This window comes from Scatophagus argus, chromosome 14 (genome assembly GCF_020382885.2).
Source record: "Scatophagus argus isolate fScaArg1 chromosome 14, fScaArg1.pri, whole genome shotgun sequence".
Classification (NCBI taxonomy): Eukaryota; Metazoa; Chordata; class Actinopteri; family Scatophagidae; genus Scatophagus; species Scatophagus argus.
The window spans coordinates 23,130,000-23,147,768 of record NC_058506.1 but is presented as its reverse complement, the minus strand read 5'-3'; the positions used below and the strand labels follow the sequence as shown (position 1 = coordinate 23,147,768).

General features: G+C 46.0%; 3 protein-coding genes across 4 annotated transcripts; 2 read left to right on the top strand and 1 right to left on the bottom strand.

The window, feature by feature from the left end:
- Positions 1-744: 744 nt before the first annotated feature.
- Positions 745-10,734, top strand: LOC124070962 (P2R1A-PPP2R2A-interacting phosphatase regulator 1). Of its 2 annotated transcripts, none has more exons than XM_046411344.1 (9): positions 745-1,543; positions 2,715-2,799; positions 2,889-2,945; positions 3,125-3,171; positions 3,262-3,319; positions 4,761-4,825; positions 4,900-4,955; positions 7,169-7,253; positions 7,346-10,734. In XM_046411344.1, exons 1-9 carry the CDS (start codon positions 1,443-1,445, stop codon positions 7,467-7,469), a joined length of 678 nt encoding a protein of 225 aa, XP_046267300.1. In that variant the 5' UTR covers positions 745-1,442; the 3' UTR covers positions 7,470-10,734. The 2 variants fall into 2 exon arrangements, with proteins under 2 accessions (XP_046267300.1, XP_046267299.1); XM_046411343.1 differs by having other exon boundaries at positions 3,026-3,171.
- A 622-nt stretch (positions 10,735-11,356) lies between these two features.
- LOC124070963 (chromatin complexes subunit BAP18-like) lies at positions 11,357-15,238 on the bottom strand. Its single transcript, XM_046411345.1, has 6 exons — positions 14,930-15,238; positions 14,456-14,550; positions 14,083-14,184; positions 13,284-13,513; positions 12,837-12,941; positions 11,357-12,151 (listed from the first exon to the last, which is right to left on the bottom strand). Exons 1-6 carry the CDS (start codon positions 14,948-14,950, stop codon positions 12,087-12,089), a joined length of 618 nt encoding a protein of 205 aa, XP_046267301.1. The 5' UTR covers positions 14,951-15,238; the 3' UTR covers positions 11,357-12,086.
- A 97-nt stretch (positions 15,239-15,335) lies between these two features.
- rnasekb (ribonuclease, RNase K b) lies at positions 15,336-17,467 on the top strand. Its single transcript, XM_046411347.1, has 3 exons — positions 15,336-15,549; positions 16,263-16,345; positions 16,845-17,467. The coding sequence occupies exons 1-3, from the start codon at positions 15,472-15,474 to the stop codon at positions 16,987-16,989; spliced, it is 306 nt and encodes a 101-aa protein (XP_046267303.1). The 5' UTR covers positions 15,336-15,471; the 3' UTR covers positions 16,990-17,467.
- The last annotated feature ends 302 nt before the right edge of the window (positions 17,468-17,769 follow it).

Below are 17,769 nucleotides of genomic sequence, written 5' to 3'. Positions count from 1 at the left end.
GTAAATACAGTGGAGTCCATCATGAGTAGAAAGTAACATAACATGGATATACTTGTTCAAGGTCCACTATTTACAATAACTCAGACTTCTACTTCAGTACAGTACTTGAGTAAATGTAGGCTACTGAGTCACAGATCAGTAAGGCTCCTGGCTGCAAAACAGTTGAAAACATGAAGAGGAAACTACATGAATTGTTGGTGCTGGTCTGCAGTCTGCTGTCAGGCCTGGTGAACTGGTGCGGTGGGAGGTGGTGAACGGGTTAAAGGCTGCTGGTGTCCTGTTTCATCATTTTTTGGTGATGACAACTCAAAGCAGATGGAGGATTTCTGAGAGTCTGAAGAGCAGACAGTTTGATGTCCTTCATAAGGACTTTGTGACGTCCACAGCTCGTTCTCATGTTTCTGCTGCTTTGTTTATCCCTCTGCTCAGTATCACTACACTACTGCAGTACCTGGCAGTGATATCATGGTACTTCACATATTTGTTCAAAAAGCAACAACACGTCACAAATTCCAAAATAAAAAAAGGAAAAATTCAGTAATAAAACAATTACAACAAATGACACAAAGGCTAAAGATAAGAATATTTTTAAACAAATTAGTTTTATACTGTGTCACCCTCCTAATGAAATCACTGTCAACATGCACAGGAGGCTCAAACATAAAACTTTATTAATTCTGTGGAAATGAACACTAACGTTACTGCTGCACCCCTCATCTTGCACTTCTCCCTGTGGCCAGACAGTGGCGCTGTTTTCACAGGTGGTGAACTACCTCTATTTGCTCAAGGACTATGTTGTAAAAAAAAAAAATCTTTCAAACTGTTAATTTTCTGAGACTCATTGACTTCTCTGGAGATCTGTTCGGTGTTTGGGGGACCTGCAGGACCGACTCTCCCTGAGGACTGTGTGACCTGCTCGGGTTCGACTGTTTCGGCCAGCTGCTTAGCGGTTTTCTCATCTCTTGACTGGAGGTTTTACAGCAAACCAAGTTAGCTCAACAGCTAATCCTAAAAGTCACTTCACCTGTGCGGACTCGAATTAAAAGTTCCGCCGTAGAGCCGGGATAGCCGGCTAAAATTGAACTATATGACCGTACAAAACTTTGTCTCGAGTGTTTCTGCGCGGGTTTCGTATTTTATCTCGCTTTCACGCAGCCATTAAATTTGCGCTGGAGACAGCAGTAAGTGAAACGTAGGTTAGCAGCTTGTTATCAATGATGGTCCAAACCACAGTCGGACACTGGTACGATGTTTTTCTGAGGGAAATGCGGTAGAAAGACAACAGCTTAGGTGTTCAGCCCTCTGACTTGGCTGCTCCGTGTTGGCTGCTCGTGAGGCCTGCGGGTCAGGCTTCCACCGGGCTTGAGTAGGAACCGACGCCGCCGTCGGAAGGTCGGAGGCCGGCAGCTGGTGCTGCCAGTGCCGGGCCTGCGGACCAAGCTATGGAACGAATGGAAGTGGACCAGTGCGCAGGCGCAGCTGGCGGAGCAGGGGGCGGGGCACTGCGTAGATCGAACAGCGCCCCCATGATCACCAGCGTCAGGTAAGTGCTGCGCTCTGTGCGGTCTCCCATTGGGTTAAGTAGTGACGGTGACAAGAACGAAGACCTCGTAAGACCAGTTCAGATTGTGTGTATGTTCATTAGTTAGGCTGAACACACAGGAAAGATTGTAGTTCAGTCGGAAGAAGTAAAAGGATGATTTGTTACGTCAGTACTACTCGTGCGTTAGAAAAGTTACTGAAAAGGTAGTCCACAAAAACAGTAAGTTAAATAAAAGTTCGGCTTTGAGGTACTTGAGATCACGCATAAACAATGTAGTTCGCTGTTACTTAATGATTCGGATTTTACTTTAAAATACATCATTGGTAAGAGGAATGATATCAAAACAGGCAGGAGACTGTGAGATGTTTTTAAATTCATTCATTCATTCACTAATGCTTTAACTTTTGAAAATGAAAAGTCTGCAGATCAGTTATGTTGATTTCTGACTTCATGTTGTATTTCAGCGCATTAAGGCTTAACTCAGGCTACAGTTTATTTTGGATCAGATCAAACCCCCAGGAATCAAATCATGAGATTCCCAGAAGTTCACATCCCAAACATCCCCTGACATCCCACACACTGGCTGTCTCATACCCGCTACGACATTAAATGATGTTTACACACCAGTTCCAAAACCTATTCAGTGATGGACTAATATACCATTGGTATATTTTGTTATGTCTGTCGGGGATATTAATGTTCTTCAAAGAAATTTAAAAAACCTTGAAGTCAGAATTGTTTAAACAGCTCTGAAGTGTTGTTTAGCAGAAGCTGATGATCAGTCCAGTGAAAAATAAGCGATTGATCAGGTCTAGAATGCAAAGAATCACAAAAATGGTGAAACGTAGCTCTGAGAGCCAACTTCAAAAATTCATAAACATAAAAGTATGTGAAGTAGAGTCACAGGATTTTGTGGAATCTTATGAATTTAATAGAAGATTTGACATGAATTTCTTTGATTTGATCCTAATGAGAGACTTTGACGGGATGACGAATGTTCACTGTGGCCTGGCAATGAAACAGTTAAATTTGTTCTTGTTTGGACACACTGTAGAACATTTTGGTTCCGACACTAAACTGTCAGATCTCAGTCAAAGTCTCGTGCTCAAGCAGACATGACCGATCAGCTGCAGTGTTGACGTGTTTTGTCTGTTGTCCATGTCTCTGTCAGTGATGGGATGACGGTCTTCAGTCCCATGTGCTCGGCTCGATACAGACGCAGCAGCGTGTCCATCAACCCCAGCTGTCCTTCGCAGGTCAGTTTGTTGAACTGCTGAAACATTGACTGCGTGCTTCAGTCTCCGATCCTGCTGCTGACTCTCATCCACCGCTTCCTTTTCCACAGCTGGTCCCCCTTTCTCCATTCTCCCTGACCCCAGACAGACTCGACCAGAAGAGACAGGTGAGGACACAAGTACAGACATCTTCCTCCTCTTTGATGGCGTGATGGGACAAATCACACTGACACCAGAACATCTGTAGTGTTCAAACAGTTCAGACCGACTGCAGATCAGAGGGTTCAGACTGGGCAGACCTCAGGTCATCATGGAGGTTAATATCAGTTGTCTGTGTTCACGACAGGAGGAGAATATGGAGATGATGCTCAGAGGGAGTCTGCAGAAACTAAGGTTTGCCAGCACATTATGCAGCTTAACACAAATTCTGTTCAGCTGTTTGAAACCTGAGTCTAACTGACCATTCCTCTTCCTGTCTCCCAGTGCTTCCAGTCTGATCCCAGTTCCCCCAGTCAGCCAGTGGCACGACCACACGTCAGTGGTGAGCACCTCCACACCAGCTGCTCGTTGTTTCTGATGGGGTTTGGTGGTGGTTCACAACACAGAAAAGCCATCCAGTTCTTTGGTGGTCCAGAATCCAGATCAGGGGATTCAGACTGGTTCCGGATCAGAGGGTTCAGGTGGACTCCAGATCAATTAGAACAGGTCTTCATCAAACAAAGAGAGAGAGAGACAGTTAGTTGAGATGGGGTCGAAGAGGCATGTTGTTGGTTTAGATGAAGCAATAAGTGAATTTAGTTGATGAAGGTCAGTGGGAGACAACCACCTGGTCCTACAGCTGTTTCCAAGGCGGGTAAGTCAGCACCAGTTGAGGTCAGAAGGTGTTGAATTTTGACTCTAATGAGTAAAATGTTTGCATTAAAAATGGTCATAAATGGTCATTACTCCTAAGGGTTACAGGTATACAAGGCTCAATGGCACTGCGGCTCTCGGTCAGCCTGGCTGCAGTGCTGAAGACAAACGGGGGGTTGTTCTTATTGTCTTCAGTTAACACTGCGTAGCAGGCTGCTCTGGTATTCTGTGGGGCCTTTCGTTATGATTTGAGACTATCGTGCCAGATCAGGTAAAATTCTTCTAGTTTGGTGGAACACCATTTCCTTTAGAGTTCTTGTATGTTTTGCTTTCATTTGCGGGTCTCAGAGTTGCACCATGGCATTAATCTCTTTTGCTTTATCGTTTTCTTTTTTAGCTGGGCAAAAGAGTCAAGCGTTGTTCTCAGTGAGCTTTCAGAACAGGCTTTGGTTAGCATGAGACTCTGCCTTAGCATCTGAGTGTTCGGTGAAACTGAAGTGCAGATGGTATCACTTCTTTAAATGTTGCCACAGAGCTGTCAGATAAACATCTAGTGTAGGAATTGTTTCCTAGTGGCTTGTAATCAGGTAATAGAAATTCAAAAGTTATTAAACAATGGTCAGATAAAAGAGGAATTTGTTCAAAAACTATCAAATTTCAATGTCATACGTCAGAACAAAGAACAAAGTCGAGAGTGTGATTAAAACAGTGAGTGGGTTTATGTACACACTGACAGAAGCCCATCAAATCTAATAAAGAGATAAATGCTGTACAGAGACAATCGTTGTTATTGTCCATATGGATATTGAAATCACCCACAATAATTACTTTATTTGTTTTAAGGACCAGACTTGATATAAATTCAGCGTATGAACCAGGAGCGCAGTACACTGCAACAATTAAAATGGGCTGCACTGTTGAGTTGACTGTTGGTTGGGTGTGAAAGGCTAAGAATGAGGCTCTCAAACGATTTATGACTGAGTTTAGGCTTTGGACTGAATGACAGGCTTGAGTCATAAATGGCTGCGACTCCAGATCCAATTCGAGGGTTCTGATGGGGGTTCAAACTGGTTCCAGATCAGAAGATTTAGAATGACAGCTGTTTCAGTTTTTCTTCTTTTCTTCTTCAGTGGTTCCAGTCGCAGGACAGCGGAGTCACACCCAACTCCTCCCCGAGTCCCACCAGGAGGTTCAGGTACATCAACACTCTGCATTAGTGGGAGCTTCAGTCTGAGTCAGTGACTGACTTGACGTTATTGTTGATTACAGGCCAGCAGTCAGTGCCGCTGTGAGATGGCCTGCATTAACTCCACTCAAGAGGAAAGGTAATCAAATTGTTTGTGTTTGAGTTCAGGAAACAAGATGTGCTGAAATGTTGAGCAGTTTCCTGTGTACATCACAGTGACTGGCGACTCTTCTGTTAGCTGGTTTTGATCTTCTCCAACTCCCAGAGGAAAAAATGGCTTATCAAAACAACCAGAAGGTGTTGAGGTGACCTGAAGTCGTGTGATGGGAGCAGCACCATCACATTCAAGCAGCCTTTTGTTCTATTTTCATAAGGAAATGATTCTAGGATTTTAAAATCTTTTCTGTCTGTGTCCATCCACACTGAGAACTGAACTCGGCTGCCTGTTGAAACATGGTGGTCTGTGGTAAAGATAAGATAAGATGAACTTTATTGATCCCACAGCGGGGAAATTCACAACAGAACAGAACACAACAAGCAAAAAGTGTGCAAAACAGTTTAAAAAATATAAAGAGATAATAAATTAACACTCTTTAAAGTAAATACAGTACACTATACAGCTCTATCCAAGTCCTCATAAGGGAGGAAAAGAGGACTAGACTGTTGAGCTGTACAGTCTAACAGCAGTGGGAATGAAGGAGCTGCTGTAGCTCCTTCCTACACTGAGGGTGTAGCAGTCTGCCGCTGAAGGAGCTGCTCAGAGCCTCCACTGTCTGATGCAGAGGGTGAGAGGTGTTGTCCATGATGGATGTCAGCTTGGCTAACGTCCTCCTCTCACCCACCTCCTCCACAGAGTTCAGTGGGCAGCCAGGACAGAGCTGGCCCTCCTGACCAGCTTGTTCAGTCTCTTCCTGTCCCGGTCCCCAACAGACCACAGTGTAGTGAATAGCAGAGGCTACCACAGAGTCATAAAAAGTCCTTAGGAGGGGCCTGCACACTCCAAAGGACCTCAGTCTCCTTAGAAGCTGGAGGCGACTTTGGCCCCTCTTGTACAGGGCATCGGTGTCATGTGACCAGTCCAGTTTATGGTTGAGGTGAACACCCAGGTGCTTAAGAGTGTCCACCATCTCAATGTCCGAGCCCTGGATGTTCACTGGTGTATGTGGTAGTGTTTTTCTCCAGAAGTCAATCTCTCAATCTCCTTCGTTTTACTGGTGTTGAAGCACAGGTGGTTGCACTCACACCAGTCCACAAAGTCCATGATGACACACAGCCAACAATGGCTGAGTCGTCAGAGAACTTCTGGAGGTGACATCTGCTGGTGTTGTAGGTGAAGTCTGAGGTGTAGAGGGTGAAGAGGAAAGGTGAGAGCACCTTGTGCCGCAGACCACCACCTCAGACACACGGTTACGTAGACTCACATACTGTGGCCTGTTGGTGAGGTAGTCGATGATCCAAGCAGCCAAATGTCCGTCCACACCTGCTCTCTCCAGCTTCCCTCTCAGCAGCACTGGCTGAATTGTATTGAATGCTTTTGAGAAGTCAAAAAACATGATTCTCACAGCGCTCCCAGCACTCTCCAGGTGAGTCAGCGCCCGGTGCAGCAGGTAGATGACAGCGTCATCCACCCCGATGTTTGGCCTGTAGGCAAACTGCAGCGTGTCCATCGCTGTACTCACCACAGAGCGAAGGTGGCTGAGGATGAGCCTCTCCATGGTCTTCATCAGGTGGGAGGTCAAGGCGACAGGCCTGTAGTGGTTTGGCTCCTTGGGATGTGCAGTCTCAGGAACTGGAACCACACAGGAGGTCTTCCACAGGACAGTGACCCTGTCCAGACTGAGGCTCAGGACACCTCACAGAGCTGGTCAGCACAGTCCCTAAGCAGTCTGGGGCTGATCCCGTCTGGTCCTGCAGCTTTCCTGCTCTTCAGCCGCCTCAGTTCTCTCCTCACCTGGTCCGATGTTAAGGAGAGGGGTGAGGGCTGAAGTTTTTCTGCGGGAAACACTCGGCTGCCTGTTGACACATGGTGGTCTGAGGTACGCCAGCCCATCACTTCCTGTTCCTCCTCTTTCCCCCAAAACACAACAGTTATTAGACAACCAACACATTTGTTAAGACTGGAAGAGAAAAACATTTCCTGTTAAAGTTTTTGAAAAAGTTTTCCTGCATTCTTCTTCTACTGCAGCCTTCCTGCGTTCTGTTCTACGTGAGACCACAGCGCCACCTGCTGGGTGCTGCTTTGTGTATAAATAAAGCTGCATTAAGTTTTTTCATTTATTGAAGCTCGGAAGCAAATAGGACTGTTTCCATTATGTTTTTTTTTTTCTAAATGTGAACCTCGTTGTCTCTCAGGAGGGATGGAGTCTGACGGACCGCCTAAGAAGCTTTTTGTTGCCGGGGTAACCGATCCATCCAACCGCAGCAGCTACACAGTCAGGTGAGGATCACCTTGAACGCACGTCAGTCACCAGACTACAAATGATGATGAAGCTGAAGTGATGAAGCTGATGTTTCCCTCCTCCCCCTTAGTGTCTCTCAGGCTGCGACAGACTCACCCCCCACAGGAGACGTCGTTCCTCAGTCCAGCCCGCTGTCTCTCTCTCCACCCCCCTCCTTCACTCCCTTCACCTCCCACCAGCACCCTGGACACTAAGACCCGCCTCCTCATCTGTCACTGTGGGTACAGAGCAACCAGCAGCAGCTACACCTGGACGAACATCCACCACCATCACATATTATTTCTGTTGCAAGTCCCACCTCCTCGGACAGAAGAATCACAAAGACGTCCTGAGATGTTCTGCTCTCTCAGTGAAGACGGAAGGAGTCGGGGCCTGAAATGGAACACGGCTCATTTTTCTGCTTCTTGGATGGATGGACTCCAGCTCCAGTCCAGTCTGACCAGTCAGGTGTTGTGGATCTTCTCTGATCAGTTCTGCTAAAGAAGTTCTTGAGTTGTCATCAAGACAAAGTGGCAGGAGACAACAGAATGTTTCGCTGATTCCAATCGTGCCTGACAGAACGTTTGGTTCCACCTTCAGTGATCCAGCCAACATCAAGTCTGTGCCAGAAGGTGTAGTTTTTGGCTGATGGATCTGTCATAATCAACACAGCAAACCCGGGTTACGCACTTCCTGCTCATCCTGTCATTTCCAGCAATTTTTATTCATAACGTTGGCTGAAGATGATCAGTTGTTAAATAAAGACAATCCTGAATGTCCAGAAAGAACTAAAACACATGAAGGGACAAACCTTTCACCTCAACTGAACCGAACTGTCGTCGTTGAGCCCAAACCAGATAAACGCAACTAATTCAGCCGCTGAACAAAGTTTCAGTCCCTGAAGCCAAAGATTTTTGTGTTTTAAAGAAAAGGTGGCCTGACTGGAGAGATTCGACAGACGTCAGTCAGACTTTGGCCACTGGTTTCACTGGTGGAGGCCAGGATGGGGAACTGGTTCTACAAACTGTTTTATGGCAGCAGCCGATTGGTGCTGCAGCATTTGATTGTACAGATCCGGTCTCTTTTATTTCTCCGTGTTCCACTTGTTTTTCTCTCTGACCCACCTCATCTTTTCTACTTGACTCGTGCTGTTGTGGTCACCAATGACCTTCCTTCAAAAATGTTATTGCTTCACAGAGCCAGTCGATCTTAATGCTCTGACATTTCTGTCTGACTCGCCTATAGATGAGGACCAGCTGACCTGAAACTGGCTTTGAAATGATCACATCAGAAACGCTCTGGTGTGAAGTAAATCATGTTGCTGTAAATCAAAGTCGTCTCCACATTTGTTGGCTCAGACGTCGTTCATCCTTCAGAAATGAGTTTTTATTTCTGTCTGAAATGACTGGAAAGGTTCGAAACGAGTGAACAGAACTGACTCATCCATGGAAGCGGCTGCTCTTGCAGCGTTGTACAGTTTTGCGTTTTGCCTGAGCGTGTGGTCGTGTCTTGACGGCCGATTGAAACGGCGGCTGCTCTCCGATCAGCTGAGCTGTTGCTTCTCTGAAGTTTTCTGTGAACGCGTTCAGAGAAAAACTGTTCCCAGTTTTGCCCGACAGATGTTCTGTTGTTGTGGCTTTGCACAGTTGAAGTTTGGTCGAACTCGTCAGCAGCTGCAACGTGTTTGAGTTCATAATGACATGCAGTTTGAGGAGGATTTGATTGGCTGCAGACACAAAGAGCCACTTTAAGACTTCCTGTTTGTTGCAGCTGCTCAGGATGAAGACTCAAACCAGCTGCCCAACTTCACAACGTTTTCAGCCAAAAAGATCTTCATCCAAACCTTACAGCAGCTGAGACACAAGACAAAGCGTTCTTCGTTAGTGTGCTGTCCTCCTTGTCCTCCTTCGGTCTCTGGGTGCATTTAGGTGTCCCGTCGTGTCCCAGGTGTGCGTCTCACTACACGATTCTTCTATTTAAATCTGCTTCCAGAGTGAATGGAGATTTTCTTCATCTCGTGTTTGGGTTGTTTTTTGAACCAATACTCATGCTGATGTAGTCACGTGGCCCAGTGTAGCATGATGCTAAATGCTAACAGTTAGCACATAATGTTGTTCCAGTGTTACTGCAGTCTCAGATGTGTGCGGGAAGCTTTACAATTCAAACTGAAAGTCTGGTTTTCTGTCTTGTAATCTGTATTACTGTGACGGTCATTTTATAGACTAAACAGCTGAATTAACTCTTTGTTCAGGGTTTATCTACATGTCTAAGCATGGAGCTCTTCAACAATAACACGATTTGTCCACGATGATGAAAACCTCCTGTCGAACTGCAGTCGCAGTCTTTTCATTGATTTTGGTCTTGGTGCCACTTTGTCTCTGCTGCTTTATTTTTATCTTCTCGTTTTTCACAACATGTGGGTTAGGGTTAGACGAGTTAAAGTTTTCTGGTTAATGAGTCAGTACAGAAGCGATATTACACCGTGATTTCTCAGCACACAGGAACTGACCCTTCCTGTGACCCATAGTTCCCCTGCATCACACTGTTAACCAGACTGAACACTTTTATTTTAATGGGAGCCCAGAGAGGACAAGAAGATGTAGACTTTGACCGAACATAATCAAGTTCACATGGCCACAGGTGACAGGTGGTTGTATGGGAGAAGAGGCTCATCAGGACCAGGAGATGTGCTCAGCAAAAAGGACAACAAATTGGTCCTTGATTTAAAAATGTCTCTGCTGAGAAAAAAGTGAGTATTTATTTGATCAAACAAAAACAAGGAGCAGTTGAGATCAGGTCTCCATAAACAGCGTTTTTGTCTTTGACTTCCCAAACTGAAATCCTTTTTATCATGACCTCAGATCACAAACGTCCTCTCTGTCTAGACTCTTAACATTTAACTTACAGAAGTAAGTAAGCAAAACAAAATAAAGCTGTTTTCCCAGCTTCCGGACTTTATGCTAAGCTAAGCTAACCAGCATCATATCTGATAGAAATCATCTTCTGTTTTTAGCTGTTCTGTGTGGGCTTCAGTTTGAAAACTTTAAGCACTTTAAATTCATTCGTTTGTGAAGCCAAAAAACAAAAGCAGGTTTTAGTGTGTTTTCCCTGAGGGGCAGATTTTAAACGACACGGAAGTGCTGAGAAATGACGCCGATCTGCTGGGGTTTACTGGAGACGATAAAAGGGAACTGAAAGCACATCTACAGAAACACACAAATATTTTCAAACTGTAAATAGTTTTTCTTTCTTGTCTTTTGGACAGATTCTCTACATGAGACAAATGAGATGATGTATTTTTATGCAACTGTAAAATAAAAGTTTATTCAAGTGTTCATTCCCTCCTGATCTCACGGCTGTAAAAAAAGATGCAGAATGACTATTCACTTTTTAGTCCATCCACAAACTATAAATATTATATTGTATATGAAAACTATCAATAAAAATTCTGTCATAGCCTCTTCTGACCGGAAAGTGTTACGAGTCGAGTCTTAACTGTGCTTTTGTTTGTCACTTTCTTCTTTTGTTGTAAATAGGAAAACTGATATTTGGGTTTTGGACACATCAGAACACCTTGGAACTGATTATTTTCATTATCGTTGGCCTCTAAAACACATGTGTCAAGCCGGTCCACAGGAGGGCCGGTGTGGCTGCAGGTTTTTGTGCCAACTAACCAAGAGCACACCGTTTGACCAATCAACTGTCTGAAGACGTTGATCAGTTGATTAAATGAGTCAAGTCTGGTGTGCTGCTACTTGGTTGGAAAGAAAACCTGCAGCCACACCGGCCCTCCTGTGGACCGGTTTGACATGCCTGCTCTAAAATATGGTAAAACGCAAAACGTCATAAAAGTCAAACAAAACCTGTTAAGTCCGATTTGAGAAGCTCCAGTTTGACATCTATTCTCCAAAAATCAATTAAGTGATTAATGGCAATTAAAATGGTTGAAAATGAATTTTGTCGTGATCCTCTACATGAATCAAACAAACATCAGACCAGTGAGGTGCTGCTCGAGGACCAGCTTGTTGCAGCGTGTGTTCACCACAGGGGGGCAGCAGACCTCAGACCCACCAGGAAATGGCACCAAACCACAGAAACAAAACAGAGTTCAGCTCTCTTTACTTAACATAATCAAAATGGTGGTTTTACATCACTCAGCTGCTGCCATCAGGATCCTAAAACTGATGTTTAGTTTCATCAAACCTTCATGTTCAGACTCAAACTGACTGTCGTGTGAGAGGAAGAGGAGGAAGAGCAGGAGTGTGTGTCCTGAGTGAGTTTCACAGCCTGATTTATCTGCTGCCTTTAAAAACACCTCAATGAGACAAACCTCATGGCCATCAACACACACTGCGGGTTGTTTCTTGTGTTTGTGTGGTGAGTTTGAGGAGGACCGACTGGACCACGAACACAAAGTCAGTCGGTCGGACACGTCATCGTTTTGAGTCTGAATGTCAGATTTGCTGACAGTAAGATAAACAAGAACAGCAGATTCACATTTCAAAGTGAAAATCGGTCTCAGGGAAACTTGTGATAATTTATCAGCTCGTTTCCCTGATGACTAAGTCTCTTCATGTGAAAGCAGATGTTGGAGTCCACACTGATCTGCTGCTCAACATTATGCTTCACTGTGACAACTAAAAGCTTTTCAAATAAAACTCACTGAGGGAAACATGATTCTGCTCCACAGAAAGCATCAAACAACGAGCTGACCTGACGTTCATCCCTCAGTTTCTAATGAAACTTGAAGTAAAGAGCTCTGATCCAAACGCTTGTGTGAGCACAAACGTGAAGTTCAGGCGACAGGAGAAGCTCCAGCTCGAGGTCAAAGGTCAGCGGGACAGGAGGGGGAGGTCACTGGAGTTCATGATGAGGCTGGAGTCCAAGTTCAGGCTCTCTGAGGACACACACGAGACACCACATTAAGACCGAAGGCTGCAAGTATCCGAGCGTAAGCAGGTAACACGTACTAGTCACAGTAAAAGTACTACATTACATACATTTGCAGTCAGCACCACAGCGGAAGTCACTGAAAACATCATCAATACAGCTGATTGGCCACTGACTGATGGACTAATGGGTTCAGCTGTTCTGTATGAACTGCCGGAGATCAATTCAGAACATATCAGATTCGACAAACTCTTCATGTGTCTGTAAAGTTATTGAAGCGGTCAAACAAACGTAATGAAGTACAAATATTCTTTCTGAGGAGGAAAAGTAGAAAAAAGTACAAGTACTTCAGATGTACTTGTTAGGTTTCATCCAACTGAATGAATGCAGGAAACACAAGCTGCTGTCCAGTCAGAACTTCACATTGTTCTGTGAGCTGTTCGATGACGATGGCTGCACACAAACAAAACCCAATCAATAACAAATACTGATCAATTAAATAATTTAACCTCCAGCTGAGTCCACAATGATCGATCAGTAGATTTACCAGGAATCGTAGAGGGAATCTGCCGATCGGTCGATGAGAACTGATTCCGGCTCGTATGTGTGCAGCATCAGGCCACAGATCTGATCAGGGATCAGATTTGTGGCCTGATGATGCCACACAGAATACGTGACTGAGACACGCTCACCTTGGTCAAAGTTCAGCTTCTTGTTGGAGGAGCCGTCGCCGAGTCCCTCGATGTCCACCAGGTCGCTGTTGACATCCGAATCGTTAAGAGCACTGAGGGTCACGTCTGGAGAGGAGGAGGAGGAAGTGTGTCATCATCATGTGTGAATCCGCTGGGTAGAAGTCACATCCTGTCGTTTCTCTTTACTTGATACAAGCATCATCCAAACTGGCATAGCAATACAAATACATTAACAGTTTAAATGGCGGTAACAGGAGGAGCAAGGAGGAAGAGGGACTAAGTGTGGGGTGGGACGAGTGCTGCAGCAATGCAGACACCAGTTCACGGTTACTGTAGCTGAGTGGAAGACGTAGTGTGGGTGGTTGGTTGGGGGTTAGTTGGGGGTAGACTGGGGGTAAAGTGCTCACTGAGCAGCCTCACTGCCCGGGGGTACAGGCTGTGGCTCACCTGCTGTCTTCTGTTTCTTGATGGGTGGGGCCAGAGAGGGGCTGCTCTGCATGCCCGTCGCCACTACGACCTGTGAGGTCGGCACGGTGATCATGGTGGGGCCAGCGGGAGCCGCTGTCGGCGTCATGGAGACGGCGGCTTTCTTGACGGCCTTCTTTGGGGATTCAGAAGAAATGGGGACTCTGCTGTCCTCATACAACTTCCTCTTCACTGTGCTCTTTATCTGAGCTCTGCAGGAGAAGAAGAAGATAGAGATATCTCCACAGCTGACTGACAGGAAGTGCTGTTGTTTGTAAACAAGCAGGTCAGCCGACCCACAGGAAGTAGCTGTCAGCTGAGGTAGTGAGCTCAACACCACGACACATTCAGGGTGCTTTAATGGCTGCTTCTGTTCCTGACAGTCACGTGTTCGCTCTGATCCCTCACATTAGCTTAGCATAAAGACTGGAAACCATTAGCCCGCCCAGCACCATCACCTCACAGGTTTTCTGTCAGACCAGCAGCTTCCTGGAGTGTCAGTGAACCGTGTTACGAACGGGACGTGTTGCGTTCACACATGTTTGGCTGAAGACGTGCTAACAGCTGAGCTTCGTTTTTCAGGTCAGGTGTTTCTGGCTGTTCCAAGTTAAAATACTTGCCTGAACTTTCGGTTTAAAACAACCTTCTACTCTGATGCTTGAGGAACGTCACAAAGCGAAGTAAGAACGAAGTGTAACTTTTTAAAGGTAGCTAAAAACAGAGCTGCAGTAAGTCGTTACAGAGAACAGGTGAACTGTCCCTTTACGGCAGGCACACTTACACTGTGCGCTCTTTGATCACAGTGCTGATGTTGTTCAGGTCGTCTCCAAATCGACGCACCGCCAAACGCAGCATCTCAATCTCCGTCTCCGTCCACTTGGCTCTGAGGACGAAGACACTTTTTACTCAACACACACAGAGGACGTCTGTCCCTGTCAGCTGTGTGTGTGTTACATGTGACTGCGTGTCTGTACATACAACATGTTGTAAAGGGAGGCTGATGAAGTCATGTGACATTAAAGCTTCTCGTTACGGACAGAAAAACGATAGCAGTGAGTTCAGTGCAGTCACGTCTGCAGACACTAAACACAACACTGGTGTCCGTCTTTCTGTCCGTGTGTGTGTGTGTGTGTGCGCGTGCGGGTCTGTCTCACCCTGCCGGGCTGGAGTCCGACACCGGGTGCAGCTGCATGGTCAGCTCTCCCAGCTTGGTGAAGGCGGCTCCTGCTGCAGAGAAAATCTCCCCCACCTGCAGCCAACAGGGTTAACAACATCACAGGTTAAAATAATGACGATGCATGTTAATACGTCATCGTTCTACCTGTGACGGCAGGTATACGCCTTTAACATAACTGAATAGCATCATTGTGAGCGTTCACAGCCACAGCGTTTGGATGTCTATGAAAGATTAGGAGTTTGTTGCAACCCAACGCTGAATCTACCGGCAGACTTCATCGATTTAGGAGAATAAAGTTAAAGCACTTTTCATGAAGTCGAGATTTGTGCAAAGGCGAAAAAATAAGAGTTTTGGTTAGCGAGGTTTTGTGTGAAGCTATCGGACCCTTCCCTGAACAGTCAACATTACCTTCGATGCACCCTTTAAGTACTATAGCCAGGTAAGGACTCACCTTCGCAGAGGCAGACGTCATTTCGACCCAGGAGCTGAAGCTTTTTTCTTCAGTCAAAACAATAACACAAAATGACACGGCTAGCTGCTAGCTAAAGTTAGCTCAGATAACGTTAGCAAGTTGGCTAACGTCTGTAGAGGCCTCTACGGACGTCTGTATGTATATGAGAAAACGAAACTTTAGATGATTCACATTCGATGAGATGCCGCGAATCGCTGAGGAATAATTTTATCTGTTACATATTCAGAAGAAAATCTCATAAATGTAAAACAAAGGCAGACGAGATAAAGGAAATGTTGCGCGTCTTTGGAAGTTGAACGCCATTGGTCAGTCTCAGAGGAAAAGGCGGGGCAAGTTGTACTGGACACCGTCATTGGTGGCTGCTCTGCGTGTCACGGTAGTTAGCGGTTTTCACCGAGTGAAACCGAGTGATGAGGGTCAGCTGACTGAGAGGCTCCGCCGTCCTTCGATGGACCAGTTGTCAGTTTAGAGAATCAAAACTACAACCAGCTTCTGAGTGACCAAGAACACCGAGCGCAGCCATGCCGTCGCTTTTGTTCTGCGGACCGAAGATGGCCGCCTGCGGGATAGTGATCAGCATCTGGGGAGTCATCATGCTGGTAAGACATACGGATCTCGGGCAGGGAAGTGGGCTATTTCCTGGAATCGTGCTCATCAGCTATCTAACAGCTTTCGAGGACATTGACCCACTCATTGAAAATCAGTGTCGGATTTCTATGATATCGTGTGTTATTTTTTGAAGTTCGCGAAATCTGCAAAATGATATGAAGACAAAGTGTCTGTCGCATAGTTATCATTCAAATTCTTCTCCAGTAAATATACGGAGCCCAAGTAGGCCGCGCTCTAACTGTAGATCAATACCACCACCCGTTAGCTCGATCATTTAGCCTGTGCTAAATATATGTGCCTGTTATTAATGTGGGCTAAAGTCTGGTTCTTCGGTGGACGTGTTTGATCAGCCAGCAGACCGACGCGGTTGTGGACGTACTGATCCGTCAAATCGTTTTCTGGGCCGATTCTGTCCGTCTTTTGGGAAGATTAAACCGCAGTTTTAATTCAGGAACTGAACAGGTTGGACCAATCGCGTGACTGTATTTATGTCCTCGTGATGTTTGGATGTCAGTTTTTCCACTGACAGGAAGTTACATGTTGGCGGAGAGCCGACATTCAGACCTCACAGTCTTGTTTCAAACAGATTTCCTCTGTGTTACTGGATCTGCACGATTCTTATGTACCAGCGTGATAATCCATCACACGGGGCCTCGCTGGGTCCGCGAGCCTCACGTTGAGCCACTTTGTTCTGTTTCTTCAGGCCATGTTGGGAATCTTCTTCAGCGCCAAGTCAGCCGTGCTGATCGAAGACGTCCCGTTCACTGAGGAGGACATTCGTAACGAGTGAGTCCTTGGATGTTTCAAAGAGTAATCAGAACCATCTTATTATTGATCATCAGACTAGAAGAAGAAGAAGAAGAAGAATCACTTTATTGACAGTATATATATTTTTAACCACACACACTGAATTCGTCTTCTGCATTTGACCCATCCTTAGTTGAACACACACATGCAACACCCGGCAAATTACATGCAGTGAAACACACACAGGAGCAGTGGGCAGCATCAAGCGCCCGGGGGGCATATTGGGGGGTTAAGTGCCTTGCTCAAGGGCACATCAGCCAGCTAATGAATCATTAATCACTCCACCACACCCAAATTTTTCCTGCCCGTCCGGTGGGGGAATCGAAGCCGCTTCTCCATCCTCTAGGCCACGGCTGCCCCCTAATCAGTTGTAACAACTCTGCCAATAACAGACACGTCACGTGAAACTCACAGCAGCATTACAGTGGATGACTTCAGATAAACTATGCAGTAACTCGTCTGTTTTTCTGTCCTGCAGCAAAAACCCTCCTCAGAACATCTACAGCCTGTACAACCAGGTCGGCATCAACTGCTTCATCGCCGCTGCCATCTACGTGGCGGTGGGCGCCGTGTCGCTGTGCCAGATCCGACTCAACAAGCGGCAGGAGTACATGGTGACATAAGCGGCTGCGGCATCACCTGACCTCAGCTGAGCTCCCCGTCTGTCCAAAAAGTTTACGTTACGGTGTCCCACTGCTTCCTGTTGAGTGGACCAATCAGCAGCTGAGGGCGTCACAGGCTGGCGACATTGACATGGTGGGGGTGGGTCAGGTGAAACCGGAGTAATTTATTTTAAAGTGTGTTTGTTGTCTGTTGTTGCATCATTCCTTTGAACCCGTTTTGCACATCTCGTTTTTCTTCATCGCTCCATAAGATGTCCACGAAAATGGTGAAAATTAGAAATTAATTCGTCAGCTAGTTGAGCTGCTTGTTAATCTGCTGGGGGCGACGTCGCGACAGCATAAACAGTCAGTTAGATTTTTGTGCCTGTTGCAGCTAAGCCATCAGAAACAGGTGTGTGCAGGTGTCAGCGGCTGCCTGATCAGACAGAAAAGATGATGCGTGTTTGTGGATTCAATAAACTTTGTGTGTGTGTTAAAACCTCTTTGTCCTCATTCTTAGCATTTTACAAACTGATGTTTTGCATGAAGACTGGAGTCTCTGGCAAACCACTGAGGTGGTGCGCAAAGTGTTTCACGCTCCCAGACACTTGACCACTTCACGAACTGGTTTGGTTCATGACTAACCCCACCCAGCCACCACTGGTCACCATCTGCCAAAAGGTACAGGAGTATGTGCTGCTGGACCTCCAGAGGACAGGTCTGCCCGGTCGTAGTTAACCTGACAGACAGACCGTGCATTTCGCCTACACGACCTACAGACGGACCTTCTAACTCTGCCAG

Excerpts from the sequence above, each read along its gene's own strand:
- LOC124070962 (XM_046411343.1), top strand. The coding sequence starts at position 1,443 with ATGGAACGAATGGAAGTGGACCAGTGCGCAGGCGCAGCTGGCGGAGCA. Across the intron at positions 3,172-3,261 it reads GGGAGTCTGCAGAAACTAAG|TGCTTCCAGTCTGATCCCAG; the intron begins GTTTGCCAGCAC and ends CCTGTCTCCCAG. Across the intron at positions 3,320-4,760 it reads GGCACGACCACACGTCAGTG|TGGTTCCAGTCGCAGGACAG; the intron begins GTGAGCACCTCC and ends TTTCTTCTTCAG.
- rnasekb (XM_046411347.1), top strand. The coding sequence starts at position 15,472 with ATGCCGTCGCTTTTGTTCTGCGGACCGAAGATGGCCGCCTGCGGGATA. Across the intron at positions 15,550-16,262 it reads TCTGGGGAGTCATCATGCTG|GCCATGTTGGGAATCTTCTT; the intron begins GTAAGACATACG and ends CTGTTTCTTCAG. Across the intron at positions 16,346-16,844 it reads GAGGAGGACATTCGTAACGA|CAAAAACCCTCCTCAGAACA; the intron begins GTGAGTCCTTGG and ends TCTGTCCTGCAG.
- LOC124070963 (XM_046411345.1), bottom strand. The coding sequence starts at position 14,950 with ATGACGTCTGCCTCTGCGAAG. Across the intron at positions 14,551-14,929 it reads TGACGTCTGCCTCTGCGAAG|GTGGGGGAGATTTTCTCTGC; the intron begins GTGAGTCCTTAC and ends TGTTGGCTGCAG. Across the intron at positions 14,185-14,455 it reads TCGGACTCCAGCCCGGCAGG|AGCCAAGTGGACGGAGACGG; the intron begins GTGAGACAGACC and ends CTTCGTCCTCAG.